At 38.7% G+C, this 26,302-nt stretch overlaps 1 protein-coding gene across 1 annotated transcript; it reads left to right on the forward strand.

Moving 5' to 3' along the window:
- The first annotated feature begins 412 nt into the window (after window positions 1–412).
- Psmc6 (proteasome 26S subunit, ATPase 6) lies at window positions 413–26,230 on the forward strand. Its single transcript, XM_042677793.1, has 14 exons — window positions 413–546; window positions 1,621–1,700; window positions 1,796–1,835; window positions 2,540–2,592; window positions 5,488–5,555; window positions 5,786–5,900; window positions 8,066–8,153; window positions 10,868–10,929; window positions 11,021–11,144; window positions 11,747–11,808; window positions 14,138–14,258; window positions 14,398–14,478; window positions 21,348–21,419; window positions 25,739–26,230. The coding sequence occupies exons 1-14, from the start codon at window positions 420–422 to the stop codon at window positions 25,855–25,857; spliced, it is 1,212 nt and encodes a 403-aa protein (XP_042533727.1). The 5' UTR covers window positions 413–419; the 3' UTR covers window positions 25,858–26,230.
- Window positions 26,231–26,302: the final 72 nt, after the last annotated feature.

Genomic DNA, 26,302 nt, shown 5'->3' on the forward strand with positions numbered 1-26,302 from the left:
TAAGCAGATCTGTCATTACCCCATTCATCCAATAATGAATGGAATTGCTTACTCCTTTTGCACCTGCAGTTTATACTGGTGGGCTCTTGAACCTATGTTGAAATGTTACACGTTCCTATTCTGTTGCCTCCGCAGTTTATTACAGAGCCTTTCGCCATTCCAGGAAAGCAGTGACTCGACGGTGGCCTCTAGGTAACCTCTTTCCCGCCTGCTTTACACGAGCTGGCCAGCAGGAGACAGTGTGGGCGGAGGCCTTCCTCTGGGCGTGCTGGCGCTCTGTGGTGCACCTTAAGCCACAGAGACGAGAGCAGTGGAGCAGAGCGGCAGGAACAACCGGAAGGGGCGTGCCCATCCAGAAACCCGCCCCTGTAAGCTGGCTCTCCACCCTCGCCCCGCCCCTTCCCCCCGCCCGGGCGGCCATGGCCATTCCCAGCATCCCCTATGAGCGACGGCTTCTCATCATGGCGGACCCTAGAGATAAGGCGCTTCAGGACTACCGCAAGAAGCTGCTGGAGCACAAGGAAATCGACGGCCGTCTCAAGGAGCGTGAGTGCACCTTTCTCTCTACACCATCTTCCGCCTGGACTCGTTCTGGTTCCGACGAGGCGGCGGCCTGCGGCGGAGCCCGCAGCGGGGCCGCGGGGCTGGGGCAGGCCTCGGTGCGGGGACAAGGCGCTTTGTCATCCGGCCTGGGCTTGGGGCGCTGCAGCCCGCCGGCGGGGACCCGGCCGGTGCGGGGGCCGCCGCGGCCCGGCGGGCCCGGCCCCGGCGGGCTGACGTACAGCTCGCTCCCGAGATGGAGGTGGGAAAAGGACGAGGGGACCAGCCGGGCCGGTGCGGGCTGGGAGGTGTGCGAGGTTGGAGTGCAAGGGCGGGCGGGGGGGGGGGGCAGCGTTGGAATCCCGGGCCCCGGGCGGGCCCGGCGCTGGGGTCCGAGGAGGCGCTCGCCCGACGTGGGACTCGGGGGGGGGGGGGGGGGGGACGCGGCTGGGTCTGGGAGTTGAAAGGCAGAACGGGAGCTGGAAGGATCCCGTGATGGTTACAACCTGGTCTCTCGCCTGAAGCATTGACGGGTTTCTACTCCCCCCCCCCCCCCCCCCCGCCCCGACGGTGGACCGCCCTCCATGGAAAAGCCAGAGCGTTTTAGTTGAAGGAGAATGTACCGTTTGATTCTATAGAGAACTGCATTGGTTGCCTTGATTCAGGGCAGACAACCCGGAGAGTGGTCCAGCAGGTCCAGGGGAAGCGAGGACGAAGGGTCATCGTTTGGATGTGTGATGGCAAGGGAAATGTGTCAGATGTCAGTACCTTACAAAAATGTAACTTGTTAAGATGTGCTTAAAGAAGTATTGCCAATCCCGAAGGTTAAGGAGGGCACTTTGTAACATTTCTTAAAAAGAAGAAACGAAGAAGAAGAAGAGGAAGAAGAAGAGAAGAAGAAGAAATAATAATATTCCCCCATTCATTACAAGTGGCAAAATTTCTTGTGGTTTTTATTTTTTTAAATAGTAGATATGAAACTTACACGGAGTGAAATAGACTGAAGCAAATGTCAGATGTGTAATTTCAATGCACTAAAATTATTGCTTAATTTTAAATGTTCAAATTATATTATTTCAGTAAGGGAACAGTTGAAAGAACTTACCAAGCAGTATGAAAAATCTGAAAATGATCTGAAGGCCCTACAAAGTGTTGGGCAGGTAGGTGATGAAATTTGGAATACAGTGGGTGATGGTAATTTGCGTACTTCCACTATTGGTAAAAAAAAACAACAATGCTTTATTTCCTTTTTTAGATTGTGGGTGAAGTGCTCAAGCAATTAACTGAAGAAAAATGTAAGTGAACCAACTTACTAGAAAAAAAGATCCTCAATTTCGAAATGCTTGTTTTTTTAGTGACAGTAATTCAAGGACATGATATTTTTGCATAAACTTGAGGGTTTTTTTTGTTGTTTTTGTTTTTGTTGTCGGTAGTGGGGCCTGAACTCTAGACCTGGATGCTGTCCCTCAGCTCTTCAGCTCAAGGCTAGCACTCAACCACTTGAGCCACAACGCCACTTCTGGGTTTTTCTGTTTATGTGGTGCTGAGGAATTGAACCCAGGGCCTCATGTATGCAAAGGAAGCACTCAACCACTGAGCCACCTTCCCAGCCTGAAGTGTTGTTGGTTTTTTGTTTTTTTTTTTAAATCGGTCATGGGGCTTGATTTTTTTAAGTTTTTTTTTTTTTTTTGGGGGGGGTCTGGTAGTGGGGCCTGAACTCTGGGCCTGGATGCTGTCCCTCAGCTCTTCAGCTCAAGGCTAGCGCTCTACCACTTGAGCCACAGCACCACTTCGGGCTTTTTTCTTTAGGAATTGAACCCAGGGCCTCATGCATGCAAGGCAAGTGCTCTACCACTGAGCCACCTTCCCAGCCCCCCAGCCCTTTTTTTTAAGTCTTGTAAGGACAAAAACTAAACCTTCCATAAATGTGGATATGTTTTCTAAATTGATTAGTTTATTTCTTTATGTTTTTCAATTGCTCTTTTTTTTGTTTTCCTAGTCATTGTTAAAGCTACAAATGGACCAAGATATGTTGTGGGTTGTCGTCGACAGGTAATAATTTATATTTGTGTAGTGCTTTATAATTAACAAGTATGCTTTCTTGTAAGTATTAAGCAAGTTAGATTTTGTGTCCTTAACTACCAAGAATAGTTTGTTTAGGCAGAAAATTATGACTAACACCTGAATTAAAATCATGGTCTAGGGGCTGGGAAGGTGGCTCAGTGGTAGAGCGCTTGCATTGTATGCATGAGGCCCTGGGTTCGATTCCTCAGCACCACATAAACAGAAAAAAAAAGCCGGAAGTGGCACTGTGGCTCAAGTGGTAGAGCGCTAGCCTTGAGCTGAAGAGCTGAGGGACAGCACCCAGGCCCAGAGTTCAGGCTCAGGACCGGACCCCCCCCCTAAAATCATGGTCTATGACTCCTGGTATTCTCTACTTTCTAGTGTACCATAGATGGGCAACTGAGAAATCAAAAGAAATCTTTTTTGTCAGGACAAGTGTTTGACCTCAGTGCTTCATTTGGTTTGCCTGCTTTATCACTCAAAGCTAGTACTTTAGCATTTGAACCATGCTTCCAGGCTTTTTTTTGTTGGTTATTAGGGAGAATCAGTCTCAAGAATTTTTCTTGCCCAGGCTAGCTTAGTGTCTGGATCTTCCAGGTCTCAGTCTTTTGAGTCAGATTATAGTCATAAATTTATTGGTTTTTGTTTCATATTGTTTTTTTATTTTCCTTTGTATATTTATTTTCTGGTACAGAGTTTGAACTCAGAGCTTCATTTGTTCAGCTAGTCCTCTACCATGCATCCAGTCCCATTTTTAAAATGACTTTTTTTTTTAGACCCTATCAGTTGCCTATGTTTTACATGTAAGCATTCAAAAATGTTCCTTATAAACCGTACTGTACCTAAGTTAATTTTATATGAAGTCCTTTAGACTAGGTGAATTGAAATTACTATGAATTTCATTGGTACTCAAAGGAAAATGCCTACAAATACTTTAGAATCACACAGCATCCAAAGTCCAATTATATACTCTTTTATTCTTTAGAAATTTATATACTATTCTTTAGATGCTTACAAGCTCACTGGAAGAATGTTCTCTGAATATTTATTATATCAGGATTTCTTTTTTTTTTTTGGGTCCGGTTGCAGGGCCTGAACTCTGGGCCTGGGCACTGTCCCTCAGCTCTTCAGCTCAAGGCTAGCGCTCTACCACTTGAGCCACAGCACCACCTCCGGCTTTTTTCTTTTTGCTTATGTGGTGCTGAGGAATCGAACCCAGGGCCTCGAGCATGCAAGGCAATTGCTCTACCACTGAGCCACCTTCCCAGCCCCCTTATATCAGGATTTCTTTGGCGCCTGTGTGTATAGTGGTAGGAGTTTGTCTTGTGAGACAATCTTAGTATATAGTGCAGGCTGACCTTGAATTCAAGATCTTCCTGCTTCACCCTCCTACTTGTGGAATTATGGGCATTGGAGAATGATTACAAAGTAACTTTACTTTTGGAAAGTAATATTCTGAGTGTAAAGTGACTATTAAGTATCAAATCTGTGCCAGCAAATTGTTTGGTATGATTTCTCCTAATATGTAATATACTTGGGGGCTGGAGGTATGGCTCAAGTGGTAGAGTTCCTGCCTAGCAAGCTAAGGTCTAGTGAGTAGCAGGATGTTCTTTTGGGAAGGGATTGTGGGTAGATTGTTTTCTTGTTTGTTTTTTTTGTGCCAGTACTAGCGCTTGAACTTGGGGGCCTCGGTTTTCTTTCTCAGTTTTCTTGCTCACTGTCAGCATTCTACCACACCTCCAGCCTGGCTTTTTGGTGGTTATTTTGGGGATGAAGTCTTGTGGATTTTCGTAGCTTTAAACCAAGATCCTTTGGATCTCAGCCTCCTGAGTAGCCAGGATTATAGAAGTGAGCCACCAATGCCAAGCTTGCTTTATGTATTTATTTTTAAATAAATGTTAATAAAAAAATCTCTTAAGAAGGGCTGGGAATGTGGCTTAGTGGTAGAGTGCTTGCCTAGCATGCATGAATCCCTGGGTTCAATTCCTCATTACCACATAAATAGAAAAAGCTGGAAGTGGCACTGTGGCTCAAGTGATAGAGTGCTAGTCTTGAGCAAAAGAAGCTCAGGGACAGTGCCCAAGCCCTGAGTTAAAGCTCCAGGACTGGCAAAAAAAGAAAAGGAACTTTATAAAAAAAAAACCTCTTAAGAAGAAACAATGTATTTTGACTGTTTATAATAATTCACATATATTCTTCCTCACATTTGTTCATTTCAAAATAAATATAATAGGTATACCTTTAGATTGCCTCTCTTTTTTTATTTCCCCAAAATGTTCACAAAGGAATTTTTCTATAAATGCTTCTCAAAGTTCCAAACTCACTTTTCTAGAGCCTAAGTTAAAATAATGGACAAAATGATATCAAGTAGTAAGCCTTTGAAAGAAAAATCTCCAAGATCATTCCTTTTTCAAAAACAAGGCCATTGCTAATTCAGACTTGGTATGTTTGATTTCACATTTTCCTTGAGGTTTTTTGTTTTTGGGCCTTGAACTCAGCCTGAGCTCACTGCCCATGGGCTCCTCCCCACTCCCCAAAGGCTGCCTAGTGCTCTAGTACTTGAGTCATAGATTCACTTCTGTTTTTAGTGGTTAATTGGAGATAAGAATTTCACCTGACTGGGCTGGCTTTGAAATGAGATCTTCAAATCTTGAGTGGGATTGCAGGAATGAGCCATCGGCATCATTCTTTTAAGGAGCAAATGGAGATAATCTTTAAGTTATTTCCATTATTTGTACTATTGGCTTGATGTTTATAATATGGTGTTTGTGTTGTCTCGCAAAGGGTAAAAATGTGTATTTGGCTTCTAACCATTAAGCTCTTCTAAGCGAATTATTTCCCTTTTAAACTATTTGTGCAATACTTTTTGTTTTTCAAAACCAGCTTGACAAAAGTAAGCTGAAGCCAGGAACAAGAGTTGCTTTGGATATGACTACATTAACTATCATGAGGTGAGTTTCTTAGTCTGTTTAGTTTACCTTTTATCAAGTTTTTTTTTACAATACATGCTTTTTGAAATCACTGAATATTTTGCCTCTTAATACCTATTACAAATACTACTAATAAAATGTCCTTGTAAGTCTTTTACATGTGTTTGCATGGACAAGTCGTTTATACTCTTACCTACAAACTAAGAGAAAATACATCTTTTGAAAGAAAAATGCATGCTCTTTCATTCTAGATATTTGCCAAGAGAGGTGGATCCATTGGTTTACAACATGTCTCATGAAGATCCTGGAAATGTTTCTTATTCTGAGATTGGAGGCCTGTCAGAACAGATTCGGGAATTAAGAGAGGTTGGTATCATATACGTTGATCTCTGTTTTACTGATAAATAGTACTGGTTTTAGGATACCTGGAGGAAGAATCAGGATGAAAGTTACCTGGTGTCCAAATGCAGTTACTAAGTATTGTGTAATACTCTGGCTGAGAAAAGAGTAGCACTGAGTTTCAGGCTATACATTTTAGTTAATTTGAGGGTATTTGATGTTAGAAAAATCATGCTCTTGTGACAAAGAAAGTAGAGGATGAGAGAAGGATAAGCAAATGCAGTCATTATATTCAGTGTACATTTCATTGAACTGTGTAACTTGAAGGTAGAGAGGGGAAGGGGAAAATGGGGGAGACTACTGGAAGGGGTGACATTGATTGTATTCATAACCTGACTTATGGAACTGTAACCTTTTTGTACAACTACTTAATGATACATTTTTTTTTAAAAAGGGAAGTGGAAGAAAGCTAAGCATAATTAATGTAACCTGATGCCCTTGCCATCTGTGGTCTCAGTTTTACTAATAGTGTTTCTGAGGCTAAGTGCTTTGGATAAAACGTGGTATGTAGTTTTTCTATAAGCCTAGTAGCAACTTCTCCTTAGGGTAGAAAGTTACCTTTGCCTTAAATGTATTTTTTATTATTATTATTTGTGCCATTTAAGAAAAATTCGAGGGGTAGGAATGACTTAATATGAAGAATCAAATTAGGATTGCTTGTTGGTAGCACAGATGTCTTCTTGACAATTATCTGTAAAACAAATTATCCTGTTGATTCTCCTAATGTAAGCTTAAATTTAGGAGTGAATGAGAATGATTGTAACATGTTATATCAACTTTAATAGATCAGCTTTAGATCTGATTCAGTAGACTGGAGGTACGGGATTACCATTTAAACAAGCATTCCAGGTGATTGTGAAACCAAAGTTTTCTTTGACAGTGCTTGAGGAAGCATTGCCTAAGTATAAAATAGAAGCCTCTACAAGCCTTTCATCTAATGAAAGGACGCAGGGAAGAGCAGGCATTTTTACCTTCTGAAGTGATTTTTTGCCACATCGGTTATGCACAGAAGCAGAAGGAATCACGAGTTTCCATCTGCAGACACTTTACTGATTTGTCTTGTCCTAATCATAGCTTATATACATAGGTAGCAACTTCATTGTAGTTTATCTGTGTGTGTGTGTGTGTGTGTGTGTGCCAGCTGGGGCACTGTCTGAATTTTTTTGCTCAAGGCTAGTGCTCTACCATTTGAATCACAACTTCACTTTCAGCTTGGTGGTCAATTGGAGATAAGAGTCTCATAGACTTCCCTGCACAGGCTGAGTTCAAACCTTGATTCTCAGATCTCAGCCTCCTGAGTAGCTAGGATAACTAGTGGGAGCCATTGGTGCCCAGCTAACTTATCTTAAGTAATTGTGAGTAATTTAAGGCAGTCAAATGCTCAGTTTTTCTATTGTCTATTTTATCTTTCTGTGAGACAGCCTTGGGGATTGAGAGTAGAACATATTCTTTTGAAGCTGTTATGACACAGTGGCAGCAGGTGAAATTTTTATGTCTCTTAGTGGTAACACATCGATCCATTCCTTATTCATTATTATTGTGTTATATTCTCACAAGCAAACTACAACAGAGCTTTTTCTTCAGTTTTTTTTTAGGGTAATTTATCATTGAGGTACAGTTTGCATCTCATAATGCATAGATTATCAGTGTACATGACACGTATGTTTTGACAAATTATGTTATGTTTGTATGTCTTGGGTTTTTTTGTTTTTTGGTTTTTTTTGTCAGTCATGGGGCTTGAACTCTGGGCCTGGGCGCTTTCCCTCAGCTCTTCAGCTCAAGGCGAGTGCTCTACCACTTGAGCTACAGCGCCACTTCCAGTTTTCTAGTGGTTTATTGGAGATAGGAGTCTCACCATCTTTCCTGCCTGGGCTGGCTTTGAACCGCGATTCTCAGATCTCAGCCTCCTGAGTAGCTAGGATTACAGGTGTGAGCCACCGGCGCCCGGCTTGTATGTTTTGTTAAAGTAGCCACTATATAACATTTTTGTTTAGAGTTAAGAGATCTCCTATCCACCTGAAGAGAAAAACATAGCATGGAAGTTTAGATATTGATTGTGATGCATAAAATATTTAGAAAATGTATTGAAGTCTTTACTAACTTTTTAAAGAAACCTGTGATCTCTTTTCTAGGTAATAGAATTACCTCTTACAAACCCAGAATTATTCCAACGTGTAGGAATAATACCTCCAAAAGGCTGTTTGTTATATGGACCACCAGGTTGGTATTGAGTTTTTTCTATTTCACAAATGAATGAATGTATTAAAGAATGAAAATAGGTCATTTGGTGTGGTCAGTTCCAACCTCCAGACTGTTCAGCGTGAGAATAGGATAAGAGATGTATATCTGTTGTTCCCTCAGGTATGCTCAGTACACTTGTGCCTGTGGTGTACACACCATTGCAGGCATGTGATTTGAATGCCCTGTGACTCACAGATACTGGTGTCCCTGAGATGCTTTTATGGAATCTGCAAGGCCAAAACTACTTCATGAAAAAGTAGCTGTTGGGCTCTTATCTCGCTGACATCTGTGCTGTGGTACAGAAGCAACATGGGTAGCATTGCTTAGCATGGGAATTAGTTGTCAGTGATATAGGACAGTGCTGGTAGTTTTGCATTCTGGACTGGCTCAGACTGGCAGTATAAGAATATGCCAGGGGACTGGGAAGGTGGCTCAGTGATAGAGCGCTTGCCTTGCATGCCTGAGGCCCTGGGTTCGATTCCTCAGCACCACATAAGCAAAAAAAAAAAAAAAAATGCCAGTTAAATTATAAAATGTTGAGGTAGCAAAACGTATTAATGTTATTAAGTTTTCATCCTTACATAATATTTTGTGCTTGTCTAATGAAATGGAAAAATTTAATAAAATACTTTTGTATATTAAAGTATAGTTGTCTTAGGAAAAGTACTCACGTAGTTGTTTGAGTTGCCAGCTAAATTAGATACATTTCATAGAATACTTAAATGGGCAGTTTAACAATGTATGGTCATTCAGACTGCTTTGTTGCTTAACTAGAGATTAGCTTGGTTGTTTTGTAAGCACACACTTTTTCCAAAATGAGCAAAGTAAGCCTGTTGTCTTCAAATGAATGACAAACCTGTTGTTTGTTTTGTTTTGCTTTGTTTTATGTGAGTCCTGGGTCTTAATGTGGGTCCTGGAGTTGTCAGTGCTTGGAGTTCTCATTCAGCTTTTTCCACTCAGCTGGTGGCATTCTAGCACTTGAGTCACATCTCCAGGTCTAGCTTTTAGCTGGTTACTTACAGATAAGCGTCTTACAGATTTGTCTACCTTAGAGATGATTCCATGTCTTGATCTTCAGATCTCAGGCATCAGAGTTAGTAGTACAGGTGTAAGCCACTGACTCCTGTATATAAATTGGAATTTTGAAAAACTTACGCCTAGCACTGGGAGCTTGACAGTTTCCTAATTCTTAGACATTGAGATTTGGAGTAATAACACATTTGCTTTTTAAATACCACATAATGAAAAATACTGACATTTGGAAGATCTATTGCAGTAGGCCAATGATTTTCAAATAACCGTAGTTGATATCAAAGATGTCTTCAGCATGCAGGATAGGCCATTGTAATACAAGTTTCTCACAATCTATGTAATAACTAAGTTTGATTTATTTCTAAAGATCTATATGCAGTGTTATTAAAATAAAGTTGTAAGTCAAAGGAGCTACTACCTCACACCTGTTAGATTAGCTATTATAAAAGAATGAAGAAAGGAAAGAAATGAATGACAAGTGTTGACATGAATGTGAAGAAAGGGAAATCCTTGAACACTATTCGTAGGAATGTAAATTGACAGGGTCATTACAGAAAACATTATGGGATTCCTCAGAAAATTAAAAATAGAACTACCATGTGATTTAGCAGTCTTGCTTCTAGATGTATATATATTCCCCAAGGGCATTGGAATTAGTATTTTGAAGAACTATCTACATTTTCTTGTTTATTGCAACACTATCTACAATATCTAAGATATCAAAACTTACTAAGTGCTCATCAACTGAGGAATAGATAAGAAAATGTTGTATATGTAAAAAATGGAATATGACTTAGCTCTTAAAAAACAAGGAAATTCTGTTATTTGTGGCATGCATACATCTAGAGAATACTCTGTTAAATAAGCCAGGTATAGGAAGACAAATACCACATGACCTCATTTGTAGGATTTTAGAAAGTTATATTCATAGAAGGAAAAATTGATTACTAGAGGCTGCAAGGGATGGACTAGGATGGAAATGGCAGGCCGATACCTGAGATGTTACTTCGGTTAGACAAGAGGAATACGCTTTAGTGATTCATTTTACTGTATGGTGACTGAAATTAATAGTGTATTAGACAATTTCAAGATTACTGTGTAGACTTAAATGTGCTCACCACAGAGTAATGGTGAGCATATGAGGATATGTCAATTAGCTTGATTTAATAATTCTACAAAATTTATATGTATCAGTGTCATAGTTTTGATGATGCAGTTATATGTCAATTAAAAAATATAATTCCGGGCTAGGAAGGTGGCTCAGTGGTAGAGCGCTTGCCTTACATGCTTGAGGCCCTGGGTTCGATTCCTCAGCACCACATAAGCAAAAAGAAAAAAGCCAGAAGTGGCGCTGTGGCTCAAGTGGTAGAGCGCTATCCTTGAGCTGAAGAGCTGAGGGACAGTGCCCAGGCCCAGAGTTCAGGCCCCACGACCGGACCCAAAAATAAAAAATAATAAAAAAGATAATTCCAAGAGATATTCTGAGTAAAACTTAAATGTTTAAATTTTTAATGTTGAGGCAAAAGTGCTTTGGAAATTGAAATTGAAATTAGAATTTAGGATCAAGCTTGGAAAATTTGTTAACTAACCAATTACATTCTGAAAGGGCTTTTGAAAATTTGTTGTATTTTCCATCTAAGTAAGACATTTGTCATTCCTAGGCACAGGAAAAACACTCTTGGCGCGAGCTGTTGCCAGCCAGCTGGACTGCAATTTTCTAAAGGTAAAGGATAAAAAGGGTCTTTTGTAGTTGTTTAAAGTTAAATTTTACTTGAATTGTCTTTTATTTACCTTAATGTTTTTCCTTTAATCAGGTTGTATCTAGTTCTATTGTAGACAAGTACATTGGTGAAAGTGCTCGTTTGATTAGAGAAATGTTCAATTATGCCAGAGACCATCAACCATGCATCATTTTTATGGATGAAATAGATGCTATTGGTAAGAATAACACCTTTTAAATTAAGTGTTAGAGGAAGTTTTTAGAAACTCCAAAAGAACTTGTTTCTCTCTTAATCTGTAATTCTTGACTTGAAAGAAATATAAGCAGAGCCGGGCACCAGTGGCTCACGTCTGTAATCCTAGCTACTCAGGAGGCTGAGATCTGAGGATCACGGTTCAAAGCCAGCCCAGGCAGGAAAGACTATGAGACTCCTATCTCCAATAAACAACTAGAAAACCGGAAGTGGCGTTGTAGCTCAAGTGGTAGAGCGCTTGCCTGAGCTAAAGAGCTGAGGGATAGCACCCAGGCCCAAAGTTCAAGCCCCATGACAAAACAAAAAAAGAAATATAAGCAGATTAAATTGGATATTACTTGTAGAAGGTTTAACCAAGTTTAATAAACAATCTTTCACCATAACAGAATGATAAATATACCAAAATAATTTCTAACTTTGTCAGTATAATTCTTACTATTTAATTTTTATCTTAATGTTTTTTACTCCGGAAACTGTTATGTACTGTATTCTTAAATGATCCATTTAAATTAAATTAAATATTGATCCAATTAAATATTGATCCATTTCCAAATACTATGTTTTTAGGTGGTCGTCGGTTTTCTGAGGGTACTTCAGCTGACAGAGAGATTCAGAGAACTTTAATGGAGGTAAAGATTATGATAAACTTGATTTAGTAACATTATTAAGTTGTGACCTCAACACTGCATATTTGAAAGTCAAAATACACAAACACAATAGTCATAATCCGTTATAAAATGACTAGTAAAAAGGAACAGAGAAAAATGGGAAAAGCTTAAGCAATGATCTAGATTACAGTGGGATCTGAGCATGTTTTGTTGTGCTGTTGCACAGTAGGGTGTTGAGATAATGGTCATGACTGTGTATTCCAAAAAGGTTAAAAAAAGAGCCAGGCATCAGTGGCTCATACCTGTAATCCTAGCTACTCAGGAGCTTGAAATCTGAGGATTGCGTTTGAAGCCAGTCTGGGCAGAAAAGTCTGAGAAATTCTTACCTCCAATAAACTACTCAGAAACAGCTGGAAGTGGTGCTGTGGCTCAAATGGTAGAGGCATAGCCTTGAGCAGAAGAGGCTCAGGGATAGGGCCTAGGCCCTGAGGTAAAGCGCCAGGACTGGCAAAAAAAAAAAAAAGTAGAAAAAGGATTCTGTATGGTTTGAGAAAATAAAGACTTTTTAAATAAGTAATGGACATAGTTAGGCTATTGGCAATAAATGAATTACAGTTATGTTTGAGGCTCTTCTAAATATTTTATTGCTAAGACTGAGAGGCAATTAAAATAGTTGTCATAATGGGAGAATACAGTTTTTCTCTACATTTCTTTTCCCCATTCCAAATTCTGTGAAAATGTCAGCAAGATGCCAAATACATTTTCTCACTTGTGCAAATAGAAGCTTGCTGCATAGGTAATGCAATGTCAATTTTTTTCTCAGAGTAATTGGAAATCACTCTTTACAGATTGTGGGTATACACATTATTTTCAAATTATGAAGTCTCTTTAGAAAAATGTAAATCAAGGTATTTGAGAATAATATAAATATAACAGTTTTATATGTTTAATTTTTTTTAATGTCATCAGCTATAGACATTGAGATTAGCTATGTTTTGTTTTGTTTGAGGCTGAATCTTGCTATGTAGCACAGGCTGGCCTCAAACTTGCAACCCTGATTCAGCCCCTCACATGTTTGGATTACAGTTTTGTACCATAATGCCTGACCAGGGTACCTATTACAAATTCTAGTTAGGGCTGGTTATGTAGTTCAGTAGTAGAGTGCTTGCCTCCTGTCTCCAAGCTTCTGGATTTGATCCCAGTACTATAGACATAAAGAAGAGTTTGTTAAATGCAGAAAGGTTTTTAGCATTTAGTCAAAAAGCTTTAGGAATTAAATATTAATAAGGGCTTGCATTATGACTGTGTACATCGGAGTTGTGTGAAAATATAATATGTAACAGATTTATTATCAGTTTTGGTGTGTGTGTGTGTTTTGGTGTGTGTGTGTTGGTCCTGAGGCTAGAATTCAGGGCCTACATACTGTGTTCCTGATCTTTTGTGCTCAAGGATAATAATCTATTACTTGAGCTCCACTTCTAGCTTTTGGCTGGTTAATTAGAAGTAAGAGCCTCAAGGACTTTTCCTGCCTAGGCTAGCTTCAAACCATGATTCCCACATCTCAGCCTCCTGAGGACAATTACAGGCATGAGCTACTGGTTGCCTTGCTTACAAATTTGTAGAAAAATCTATGTATGTCAGTGTAAATGCTCTGTATGACTTATAAACATTTGACACATTGAATTTGTGTGTGTGTGTGTGTGCATGCGCCTGTGTCTGCGTGTCTGCCTGCCTGCCTGCCTGCTGGTGCTGAGGCTTGAACTGAGGGCCTGGATGCTGGCTTTTTTGCTCAAGGAAGACACTGTGCCACAGTTCAACTAACTTCTGTCCTTTTGTTGGTTAATTGGAGATAAGAGTGTCAACAGACTCCTCCCATGCTATTTTTGAAATGGGATCCTCAGATCTCAGTCTCCTGAGTAGGTAGGACTAGATGTGAACCACCAGCACCTGATACATTTGATTTTTTGGTTTCTATTCTAAGAAAATAAATACTAAAAATTTTGGACATAGGAAATCAGATCCATATATAATTCATAATTCTCCCCTGGTTGGAAACTTGAGATTTATTTAAACTACTTGATAGCAATGAAAAAGTGCATAATCTATCTTGGAATGTTGTGGAAAACATGGCCTAAGAGGGCTAGGGTATAGCTCAGTGGTAAGGTGCTTACCTAGCATATGGGAGCCCTGAGTTTGGTCCCAGAAGCACAGACAACTAGAGAAAGATCACACATTTGCTATAAGAAGTATGTCATGCTGTATTAGTTATATAATGGGATTTTGGTGTGTGTGCTGTTTTTTAAGGGGTTAGAATTTTTGATAAAATCTTTTTAATTTTTAATATTCTTAGCTACTGAATCAAATGGATGGATTTGATACTCTGCATAGAGTTAAAATGATCATGGCTACAAACAGACCAGATACACTGGATCCTGCTTTGCTGCGTCCAGGACGATTAGATAGAAAAATACGTGAGTTAAGGTTCTTCACCTGCCAATTCCTTTTGTCTGTGTCTATTTTCTTTTTATCTCTCCCTTTGCTCCCACTTTACTTTTTATTTTTATTTTTTAATGGTGTATTAAAAGAATTTCTTACAATTTCTTATTTCAGATATTGATTTACCAAATGAACAAGCAAGATTAGATATATTGAAAATCCATGCAGGTCCCATTACAAAGCATGGTGAAATAGGTAAGAAAGAAGCTTATTTTATAATTTTTACTTAAGGTAAATCAAAATACTTAGGTACTACTGATAGCATACTACATCTAGTTTTAAATTTGGCAAACATGTTTTAACTTTGTTAAATATTTATAGAGCTTATGTTTCGGGCTACAAATTGAATGTTGGGATGCTAGAGCAGTGAATGAGCTTCTTGTCTTCAGAGAACTTTATATTCTTGTCAGGAAAGACTGATAGAGTAAAATACACAACATAGTAGGTGATGATTCATACTAAGGAGAAAAATGAAGCAAGAAAAGTGAGATAGGGAATGCCACAAGCAAACCTGAGAATGTACATTTTTAAGTGTCTGTGTGCGTGTGTGTGCTTGTGCGCATGCTTGTGTGTATGTATGTGTGTGCATGCGCACACACAGTGTTATGGGTTAGCCTTAAGAGAACACCTAACCAAGAAGATAATCTTAAGCAATATCCTACATAGATGAAGGAATTGGGCATGAGTATTGGAGAAGGTTCGTTTCATGTAGAAAGAGCATCAGGCTAGAAGTCCCTGAATCAGGAGGGTGCTGGCATTCAAGGAGCAGCAAATAGGTCAGGTGTCTCTGACAGAGTAAAGGTAACAGTAGTAGCAGGTGAAGAACCTACAAATATTGATAGCAGGTTGTGCAAGTGTCTGATAGAGGTCATAATTTAGGAACTTTGGGTTTTACTTTTATTTTTTTTAACTTTATTTTGGCTCTTTTAGTAATGTGAATGCTACTAGAGATTGTAAGCAAAAGAATACCTTTTGGTTATTTGAACTGTAACAGAATATTAGAAATAGAGAAAGGTAAAAATGAGAGTATAATGAACTTCAAGCCCCACTTTAAATATTTAGGTTAGTTTTAAAATAATCAGGTAGGGGAGTGGGGAGGAGGCTGGGAAGGGATGTGAAGGGTAAACAAAGGAGGAGGCTGCAATGCTTGATAAGAAATGTACGCATTATCCTGCCCATGTAATTGTAACCCCTCTGTACAGTATGTTCACAAAAATAAAATTAAATTTAAAAAAAAAAAGAAAAGAAAAAAATAAAATAATCAGGTAGCCAGGCGCTGGTGGCTCACGCCTGTAAGCTGCTCAGGAGGCTGAGATCTGAGGATCGCAGTCTAAAGCCAGCCCGGGCAGGAAAGTCCATGAGACTCTTATCTCCAATAAACCACTAGAAAACTGGAAGTGGTGCTGTGGCTCAAGCAGTAGAGCGCTTGCCTTGAGCTGCAGAGTACAGGGACAGCACCCAGGCCCAGAGTTCAAGCCCCACGACCGACCAAAATAAATAAATAAAATAATCAGGTAGCCAGAGTACTGTTTATTATCAATAAGATATAAATTCAAGTTAATTGAAAGGTTGTATTTTTTTCTGCCTAGTCAATTATGTTCTATTTGAATATGTACTTCGGGGAACAAAAATCAGAACAATGTAGGAAGTATCCAGGTAGATTTTACTGTGACCCACTTCATTTCAGTAGTTATTCCTTGCAAGTCTTCTTTCTACCTTCCCTTTGGATTTTTTTACAAAAAGAAATCCTAATCATTCTATCATTTTATCTGAATGTTTCAGAAATCACAAGATTATTTGGACAAACTGTTGAGCATAAGTTGTAGAGGGACAAAGATAGAAGCAAGAGGTTCAGTTAGGAGGTTATTTGAATAATCCAGGTGGCTTGTTCAAAGGTGGCAGCAAAGTCTTTCCCTCTATACCTCAGCTTCATTGAAGTGTAATTAATCAAATCTTTTTAAATGATGAGACTTGCATGTATTTTGAAAGTAAAGTCAATAGGAGTTGTTAATGAATTGGATGTGGTATATGAGCAGAAGTAGAATAAACAAAAATTAGATCTTGGACCAAGTAGCTAGAAACTGGAGTTATAATCAGTTAAAATTGAGAACACTGAAAAGGTTAGGTTTTGTTTTTGACAGTACTGGAATTTGAACTCAGAGTTTTCATGGTTAATAGGCAGGCATTCTATAGCTTGAGCCTCATACCCAACAAAGATATTTGATTTTAATGAGAGAATAAGGAATTTGATTCTGATTACAATATATTTGAAATACCAATTAGAGATGTAAATAAATATTTTGGGGCTGGGAAGGTGGCTCAGTGGTAGAGTGCTTACCTTGCATGCCTGAGGCCCTGGGTTCGATTCCTCAGTACCACATAAGCAGAAAAACCTGGAAGTGGCACTGTAGATCAAGTGGTAGAGTGCTAGCCTTGAGCTGAAGAGCTGAGGGACAGCACCCAGGACCAGAGTTCAGGACCCACAACTGACACACACACACACACACACACACACACACAAATAAATATTTTGAAGGGTGTTTTGTTGTTTTTTGGTTTTGGGGCTTGCACTCAGGGCCTGGGCGCTCAAGGGTAGTACTTACCTCTTTGAGCCACAGTGCTACTTTTGGTTTTCTGGTGAAAACAGATGAATCTCATGGACTTCTGCCCTAGCTGGCTTTGAACTGCAATCCTCAGATCTTAGCCTCATGAGTAGGTAGGATAATAGGTATGATCCACCAGTGCCCAACTTTAAGTGTTTTAGTTTTTCGCCAGTACCAGGATTTGAATTTAGGGCTTCTCTTTCTTGCATGGATGTTTTTGCTCAAGGCAGGTACTCTTATCGCTTGATTCACACCCCTAGCCTAGTGTTTTCCTGGTTAATTGGAGATGGAGTCTTACGGGCTTTTCTGTGTAACCTAGCTTCAAATCTTGACATTCCAAGTCTCAACCTCCTGAGTAGCTAGGATTGTGAGTGTGAGTCACTGGCACCTGCTTTGAGTAGTACTTTTCTAAGCACCTGTAATTAATTGAGGTGGCCTATGCTGGAGATATAAGCATGGGCAATAGCATAAAAATGGGTTTTAAAGTCTCTAGAGTCTGAAGACACAGGCGCAGATGTAAGAGTAAAACCAGTTGCTAAGTGATGTTCTGCAAGGGAAATGAAAATGTTTAAGGAGGGACTGGTCCCCTGTAAATGCTGACAGTGAATCAGATAGATACTAAATCTAAGTAGACTTCAGAACTTAACTATGTGGAGGCCATTGGTAACCTTGTCAAAAGTAATTTTGGAGTAGTGGGAGTCAAAGTCTACATAAAATGACTATAGGAGTTGAATTTAAATCTTTAAGATGTTCTGCATAAGGGACAGAAGTAGTAAAGTTAGAGCTGGAAGAAAAATGGAGATGAGAAAATTTTGCAGTTTTCTTTTAAATATAAGAATTTACAACAAATGTTTAAAATTCTTCTAGGAATGATCTGTGATAGAAAGAAATGGATAATGTACTTTGCTTGGAGAGAAGTTGTCCCTGTCTTTGACCATACTTTTCATTTTTGAGATAATATATAGAGACAGGTTCTGAGATTAGTAGGGCCCTGTGGGACTTTTTTTCTGAGAGAGAAGTAAAATGCAAGTTCAGAGTGAATGTGGAAACGTATTATTAGAAACTGGAAGAGAGAAGAAAAAATATTATCTATATAAGTTAGGAGATTGAAAGTAATAAGCTGGGGCTTATGAACAAATACTACCTTCTTTGTCTTCTTGAAAATAAAGTTTGTCATAGCACAACTGTGTCATTATATATTATCCATGGCTGTATTTCCATTACCACAGCAGGTTAAGTCATTTTGACAAAGATCACATAGTCTGCAAAGTGAAAATACTCATTGTCTGGCCCTTGCATAAAATGTTTGCTGACCTGTGGACTTGGGACTAATTTGGAGACAGCTTTAAAAACCTAGAACCTAATGATGGAAAGTAGCTACAAACAATTTTTCCCCCCTCGTTTTCATTGTTCTTATGAGAGATTTGAGCTGGAAAGACTGGTTTGAATAAAAGATGTCAGTTTTTAGGTTTCTTCTGCAAATAAAGAATTCTTGCTAGATGTCAGGTTCTATGGCACCTTTGAGAACCTTGCTATCAGAAATCCTTAAGGTGGTTGGAACCTGACTAATGTATATATATGTATATGATCTCAAATAGATTGTTATTGCCTGATGATGAGCAGTGTATTAGTATACTCACGGTATACTAGTCTGTTAATTTCTCTTACTATTCTTTATCAAATCCATGACTGCCACTTCAGACCTACAGCTTTTAAAAATATTGTTATTATAAAAAAATATTGTTATTATAAAGGTGATATGCAGAAGGATTAAAGTTATATAAGTAAAAATACACTCCTTTTTGGACAGTGATACCCCTTCCCTTGCTCTCTCCCAGTTTTTTCCTGTCCATCCCCACTCACAAGTTGTATAATTTATTTTCAACAGTGTCTGCTGAATACCACAGCTACATTTGTTCCCATTTTGTCCTTCCATTTATGTGCCACCCTTTGTCCTCCCAATGACAAATAAACAGGACCAAAAGAAAACAAAAATAGCAACAAAGGAAAAAAAAAAACTCTCTTGTTTCTATTTCCTGGAGTTCATTTAGATAAATACTGTTTTTTATAATCTGCTGCACATAGGCATTGTGGCTTTGTGTTCCTCTCCTAAGAGTATCCTCCTTTGGTCTCATTGTGTGTGAATGCCTAGAGTCCTGTATAATTTATCACATCCCGGTGTATTTCAGGTTTGGCTTCCTCATAGGAGAGAAAACATACAGTGTTTGTGTTTCTGAGTTTGGCTTACCTCACTTAATATGATTTATTCTAGGTCTATCAATTTCCCTGCAAATGAAATACTATTCTTTCTAATGACTATGTAAAATTCCGTTATGTATAGGTGCCATATTTTTTTTATCCACTCAGCTATTGTAGGGCACCTAGGCTGTTTCCATAATTTGGCTATTGTGAATAGTGCAGCAATGAACATGGATGTGCAAGCGTCTTTACGGTATCCTGGTTTGTGATGTTCAGGGTAGATACCCAAGAGTGTGTGGTGTGCCTGGGTTGTAGAGACATCTGTATTTAGTTTTTGAGGAATCTCCAAACTGCTGTCCATAGTGGTTGTGCTAGTTTGCATTCCCACCAACAATGTAATATGGTTCCTTTTCCCCCACATCTTCTCCTGCATTTGTTGTTCAAATTCATGATGTTGGCCAATCTAATGGGGGTGAGAGTTTTTTGATTTGTGTTTCCTTTATGGCATTTCCTCATGTTTTTTTGTCATTTTTACGTCTTCTGAGAAGTCTCTCCTTAGCTCCTTTGCCCATTTAGTGATTTGTTTATTAGTTTTGGGAGGAGTTTGTTTCTTGAGCTCCTTGTACATTTTGGTTATTAGGCATTTGTCAGATTAGATATATTGCTGTAAAGATTGTCTCCCTGTCAGTTGGCTGTCTTTCTAGTTCAGTAACTATATCCTTTGCTGTACAAAAACTTTTTATGTATTTTGATGTAAACCCATTTGTCAAGTTTCTTCCTATCTGCTGTGCCTCTGGGACTCTTCAAAATGTTTCTACCTGTGCCTATAAAGTTAGTGTTTCTTCTACTCTGTCTTGCAGTAATTTCAAAGTTTCAGGTCTGATGTTGAAGTCTTTGATCCACATTGAGTTGATATTAATGCATAGTAACAAACAGGGATCCACTTTTGGTTTTTTGCATATGGATGGCCAGTTTTCCTAGCACCAGTTATCGAAGAGACTTCTACCATATATCGTTGACAAAGCTATAGCTCTTAAATTAGTCTCTATCATGTGTGAGCTGCCTGCTGTAGCATTTAAAAATTCTATATGATTAGAAATAAACATAAAAATTCTGTGATATAATTGTTTGATGAGTGCTTTTGATGTTTTATTAAGTTCCATTGTTATATTTGAGTTTATTTTATTGTTCTTTATTTATTTGTTCTTGTAGCGTGGGAGATTAAACCCAGGGCCCTGAGCCTTATGGATGCTAGGCAAGCATTCTACCACTAAGTCACACCCTCAACTCTTACAATAATTTGTTTTAAATGAGCCATGTGCTAGTGGTTCATGCCTGGAATCCTAGCTACTCAGGAGGCTAAGATTTGATTATCACTGTTCAGAGCCAATTTGGGTAGAAAAGTCCCTATGAGATTCTTATCTTCAATTAACCATTAGAAAAGTGGAAGTGACACTGTAGTTTGTAGGGCACCAACCTTGAGCAAAAGAGCTCTAGAGACAGCACCCAGCCCCAAGTTCAAGCCCCACGACTGACAAAAAATTTTGGTTTTAAATATTATAAATTTGTTCAGGTAAGTTTTAACGAATCATAGCTTAACAGTTATTAAGTTGTTTCACTGCATAAAAACAGGTTAAGCAGCCAGGCTGTGGTGGCTCATGCCTGTATTCCTAGCTACTCAAGAAGCTGAGATCTGAGGATTGTAGTTCAAAGCCAACCTGGAATGTCTGGGTTATAAAATACCACAAAAAAGCTGGAAGTGGAGCTGTGGCTTGAGTGTTAGAGCACTAGCTTTGAGCAGCAGAAACTTAGGGACAGTGCCCAGGCCCTGAGTTCAAGCCTCAAGACTGGCACCAAAAAAAAGTAGTTTAAGGAGTCTGGAGGATTGTGGTTCAACTGTGTCATCCTAAGCAAAAATCAGTGTAATCTCACAAAACAAACTAGGCATGATGGTACATGTCTGTGATCCCAGCTACTTGGAAGGTGGAGGCAGGAAGATTGTGGTTCAAGTCAACCAGGGCAATGTTAGTAGCCAGACCCTATCTGAAAAACAAACTATGAAGAATTAAAAACTGGGAATTTGGCTCAAGTGAGTCTCTGAGTTCAATCTCCAGTACCATATTTTGAACTCTTGATGATCTTTCCTGACTCTTTAACATTTCAGAAGAATGTCTGTTTTTACTTGGTGCTGGTTTACTTAAAGTAATTTATAGTTTTCAGTTGTTAATCATTATTTTACTAATGTCCAGTACTTTTTCCTAGATTATGAAGCAATTGTGAAGCTTTCAGATGGCTTTAATGGAGCAGACCTGAGAAATGTTTGTACTGAAGCAGGTAAGGGAGTATAATACATTTTATTACTGACTTTGATTTTTTAAATTTGCTATAACTGTTTTGAGATTGACAAAAAGCAGACCGAGCCTTGCAAAGATTTGTGGAGTTGTTATTTTGAGAACTGATTCCAGGAAATGAGAGAGAGAAAGCTTACTATAGAAGAGTGTACCAGTGAAATAATGGCTGTATCCTATAAAGAGACTTGATTTTGAAGAGACCTCAGAGAAACTTAAAGGATACCTTTCAGGATTACGTGGCAGACAGTTGGGGAGACTGGAACATTACTTCACAGTACTACTCTACTATGGGATTTGTTCTTAGTGGTGGTAAACTTGGTTTCAGGATGCTTATAGGTAGAATGTAGAAACAGAATCCTGAAGACAGGATTCCTAAGACACTGAATCCTGAAGTAAGTCTAGGCTGTACAGAACTGGCTGTCCCAACTGTAGCTGTAATTAGAACTGGCCAGCACTGGATGTAGTGCTGCCAAATAGATAAATGTCTATTTTCTGATTGTAAACTTTGAAAGACTCACTTATAACTTCTGAGATTGTTGTTTTTTTTTTCTGAGATTGTTCATGAAGTGATTCTGTATACCTACCTTCTGCCCTTCCTTCCATTTGTTTTTTGGTGCTGGTCCTGGGATTTGAACTTAGGGCCTCCAATGCTGTCCCTTTGCTTTTTTTTGCTCAAGGCTAGGACTCTTATCACTTGAGCCACATCTTTACTTTCAACGTTTTGGTGGTTAATTGGAGATGAGAGTCTAATAGACTTTCCAACCTCGGCTGACTTTGAATATTGATCCTCAGATCTCAGCCTTCTGAGTAGCTAGGATTATAGCCACTGGCACAGGCTAAAACATAACTTTTAAATACAATTCTCTTTAGATTGTGTGTTGCTATTTTTATATGTAGTATCAAGTAAATTTGAAAACCTGCCTAGTCATTTAATCTTTGTCTTCCATTCAGAATCTTAAAACCAAAAAGCAAATTTCTGCAGCATTTAGTTACTAATTTTCATACAAATAAATATAAATTATCATATGACTATGAAATTATGTTTCTCTAGTGTGCATTAGAACAAATTCTTAGAGGATTGCTTGAGTGAAATTGAAATGAAAAGTAGTACCAAGGCTTAAAGATGAATGCTATCAAATTTTGGTTTGTGCTTCCACATTTTGAAGCTTTTAAAACTGATACATAAAAACAAAAAATTGCACTTATTGGGTCACGTAGGAAGTTTTAATACTTGTGTACATTGTATGATATGTAGTGATATGTAGATCAGATTAAGCACATGGGATTCCTAAAACTTCATTTCTTTATAGAACCCTTTCTTCTGGCTTTTTGAAATGTAAAGTACATAATGGTTGTCTAAAGTCACCTATTATGTAATAATAGCACACCAGAACTTCTTGCTGTAACACAGTATATACTGGTGAACTTTTCGCCATCTGTCCCTCCTACTCTTCCCAGTCTCAGATAACCACTATTCTATTCTGTGCTCCCGCCTGAACTATGATCCTTCTACTCTTTCCCAGTGTGCCTGGGGATCACACACCCACTGCTGTACCCAGCCATTGTTTGAGAAGGCATCTTACAAACTTCTTTTTGCCTCTGCTGGCTTTGAACCTTGATCTCTCTATCTCCAACTCCCAAATACCTAGGATTACAAATTTTAGGGACCATGCCTAGCTACCACCATTAAGGTCAACATTTTTGAATTCACATATAAGTGAGATTGGGTGCAAATTTTATTCCTGTGTCTGGATCATTTTACTTAGCATAATGATATCAGACAAGAATGGGCAAGGGATGAAATGATTTTGTTCTTTTTAAATGGCTGAATAGTATTCTGATTTTAAGTTCCACAACTTCTTTTTTTTGGGTCCGGTCATGGAGCCTGAACTCTGGGCCTGGGCGCTGTCCCTCAGCTCTTCAGCTTAAGGCTAGCGCTCTACCACTTGCCACAGCACCATTTCCGGCTTTTTTCTTTTTGCTTATGTGGTGCTGAGGCCCAGGGCCTCATGCATGCAAAGCAAGCGCTCTACCACTGAGCCACCTTCCTAGCCCAAGTTCCACAACTTCTTTAGCCATTTGTGAATTGGTGAGCATTTAGATTGCTTGCTATTTCTTGACTATTACAGTGTTGCAGTTAACATGGGAATAGCTGATTTCATTTCCTTTGAATATGTACCCAGTTAATGAGATTGCTGGGTCATGTGGTATTTCTGTTGCAACTTTTTGCAAAGCCTCCATTCTGTTATCTGTAACAATGGTACTAACTCAAGTTCCCACTAACTGTACAAGGATTTCTAAATCTTCAATAGCCCTTGTTGTCTTTGTCTTTTTAGGTCAAGCATTATTTCATATAATTTGCATATTTTTAGAAAAGATCACATTTTTCCCCATAATGAACTGTAACAGTGTTAGAGCTTTTAACTGGGTGAGATATTTATATCTGGACTTATAGGAGAATCCTTCTTAGGTTTTCTTTTCCCTAGGCTGCAAGCCTATTTGGTTAACATGTTTTTAACAAGTTAAAACGCATGTGATTCAATTATAGTTACCTTCTCTAGGTAAGCAAACCCTAATATTTTCATCCTTTTTGGATTAGAGTGTATCTCTTGGAGATCTACTTATTCACTAAACAGTGATTTCAAAGCAATCAGATGCACATAAATATGAAAATCATTAGTTTTAGCCTTTTAAACAAGTTTTGAAATCGCTATTTAAAATCATGGGCTGGGAAGGTGGCTCAGTGGTAGAGTGCTTGCCTTGCATGCATGTGGCCCTGGGTTCGGATTCCTCAGCACCATGTAAGCAGAAAAGGCCAGAAGTGGCACTGTGGCTCAAGTGATAGAGTGATAACCTTGAGCTGAAGAGCTGAGGGACAGCACGCAGGCTCAGAGTTCAGGCCCCACGACCCGCAAAAAAAAAAAATCAGTCATTTCCATTCACCTGGTTTCTAGGACAATATAGAATTGCTATTTCCAGTCTTCTCTTGTAGAAACTTACAAAGGAAATACAAGAAGTAACTCTTAAAATCTTTATTTTAATCCCCTCCCTTCATGTAAGTAAAAATTCAATACAGCCTTGTGCCAGTGGCTCATGTCTGTAATCTGAGCTACTCAGGAAACTGAAATCTGAGGATTGAGGTTCCAAGCCAGCCTGGGCAGAAAAGTCCCTGTGAGACTCTTTATCTCCAGTGAACCTCTCAAAACTGAAGTGGCACTGTGGTTCAAGTGGTAGCACAAAGAGGCTCAGGGACAAAACCCAATCCTGAGTTCAAGCCTTACAACTGGAGAGAAAAAAAAATCAATACAAATAGCTCCTCAATAGAAATGTTGGTAGATGATAGCTTGCCAGCTTCAGTTTATCCTGAATATAGGATTGTCTTAAAAAATTAGGACCCCTATCTATAATATAGCTAATGTTTAAAAATAAAAAGGAACAAAATGTTTTTATTCCTTTGCCAATTATTTAATAAGTAACTTCAAAAATTTGGAAGAGGGCTGAGGGTATATAGCTCAATGATAGCATTTTCAGCATCCTGAGTTTGATCTGCCCAGAGAGTGGGGTAAGAGAGAGCAGGAAGGAATGAAATGGGGGGAGGAAACAGGGATGGAAGGAGAGAGAAATAATGAATTTGGCCTCCTATTCTTTAGTTGTTAGCAAGGAAAGAGAAACGTTTTCAAAATCTTGGAGGGTTTTTGTTTGTTCATTTGCTTTTGCCCTGCTTGGGTCAAAACCAGGGCCTTGCACATGCTGCAAGTGAGCACTCACCCATATCTCTATCCTTAATGTATCCCCCCCCCACCTGGGCCCCGCCCCACCCATAAATGCATTTCCCTCTTCTAGGAAATTACTGCTTATGAATTAAGTGTGTGTGTGTGTGTGTGTGTGTTGTTAAGTTTTGTTGATAAGTTTCTTTTATTTTAGGGTGTCTAAATGGTTACTGAGACTATTGTTACAGAGACTGTTACTCAAGCAAGATTTAAAGAATTTCAGATAATTGTCTCACCTGCTTTTGGGTTGAAGATAATGCTTGCCATAACTATGAAAATTAATTGAATGAGGATAGTGGTTAACAAATGAGAATTACTGGCTCAGAAATTGTAAATCCAAACTCCTTTATGTTTATTCCCTTGTGCTCCATTATTTTATTTTGTCATGTTTTAGTATTGAGCAATGTTTTTATTGTCCAGGCTAACCTCCCACCCATAATCCTCCTGTCTCATCCTATGACCCTGCTCTAGCTTTGTTTTCTTACAAAGACATATATGATGTACAACAATCGTGTTGTGTTGTGTTCCACAGGGATGTTTGCAATTCGTGCTGATCATGATTTTGTAGTTCAAGAAGACTTCATGAAAGCAGTCAGAAAAGTGGCTGATTCTAAGAAGCTGGAGTCTAAGTTGGACTACAAGCCTGTATAATTTTCTGTAAGGTTTTTGATGGCTGCATGACAGACTGGCTTATTGTAAAAATAAAGTTAAGGAAAATAATGTATGTATTGGCAATGATCTTATTAAAGTCTATGAATAAAAATATGTATAACAAAAGTTAGTATGTAATTCAGTATTTCAACTTTTAAAATTGGTATAGAAGAAATTTATGCTGTTAATGTTGCATTTGTTGCAACAGAAGTTACAAAAAGAAGTGTATTGAAGCTTTTCGTATTTGCTGTGTGAGCATTTTATAGAACATCCAAAGTGTTTGAAATAGTCACACAAGAGAACATTTCTTATGACTTATTTTATATCATTTGTTTTCTTCATCCTAAAAGTTGAATAAAATCTGTTTAATTTAGTTCTCCTATAGACACGCTTGTCTTTTCTAATAGTACATTTATTTTGGTACTTCTGGTTCTTTACTAAGTAA

This window comes from Dipodomys spectabilis, unplaced genomic scaffold, assembly GCF_019054845.1.
Source record: "Dipodomys spectabilis isolate Male_0828 unplaced genomic scaffold, ASM1905484v1 ptg000042l, whole genome shotgun sequence".
NCBI classification, from domain to species: Eukaryota; Metazoa; Chordata; class Mammalia; order Rodentia; family Heteromyidae; genus Dipodomys; species Dipodomys spectabilis.

Coding starts and splice junctions, on each gene's coding strand:
- Psmc6 (XM_042677793.1), top strand. CDS start 420: ATGGCCATTCCCAGCATCCCCTATGAGCGACGGCTTCTCATCATGGCG. Junction 547..1,620: donor CGACGGCCGTCTCAAGGAGC/GTGAGTGCACCT, acceptor ATATTATTTCAG/TAAGGGAACAGTTGAAAGAA. Junction 5,901..8,065: donor AGATTCGGGAATTAAGAGAG/GTTGGTATCATA, acceptor TCTCTTTTCTAG/GTAATAGAATTACCTCTTAC.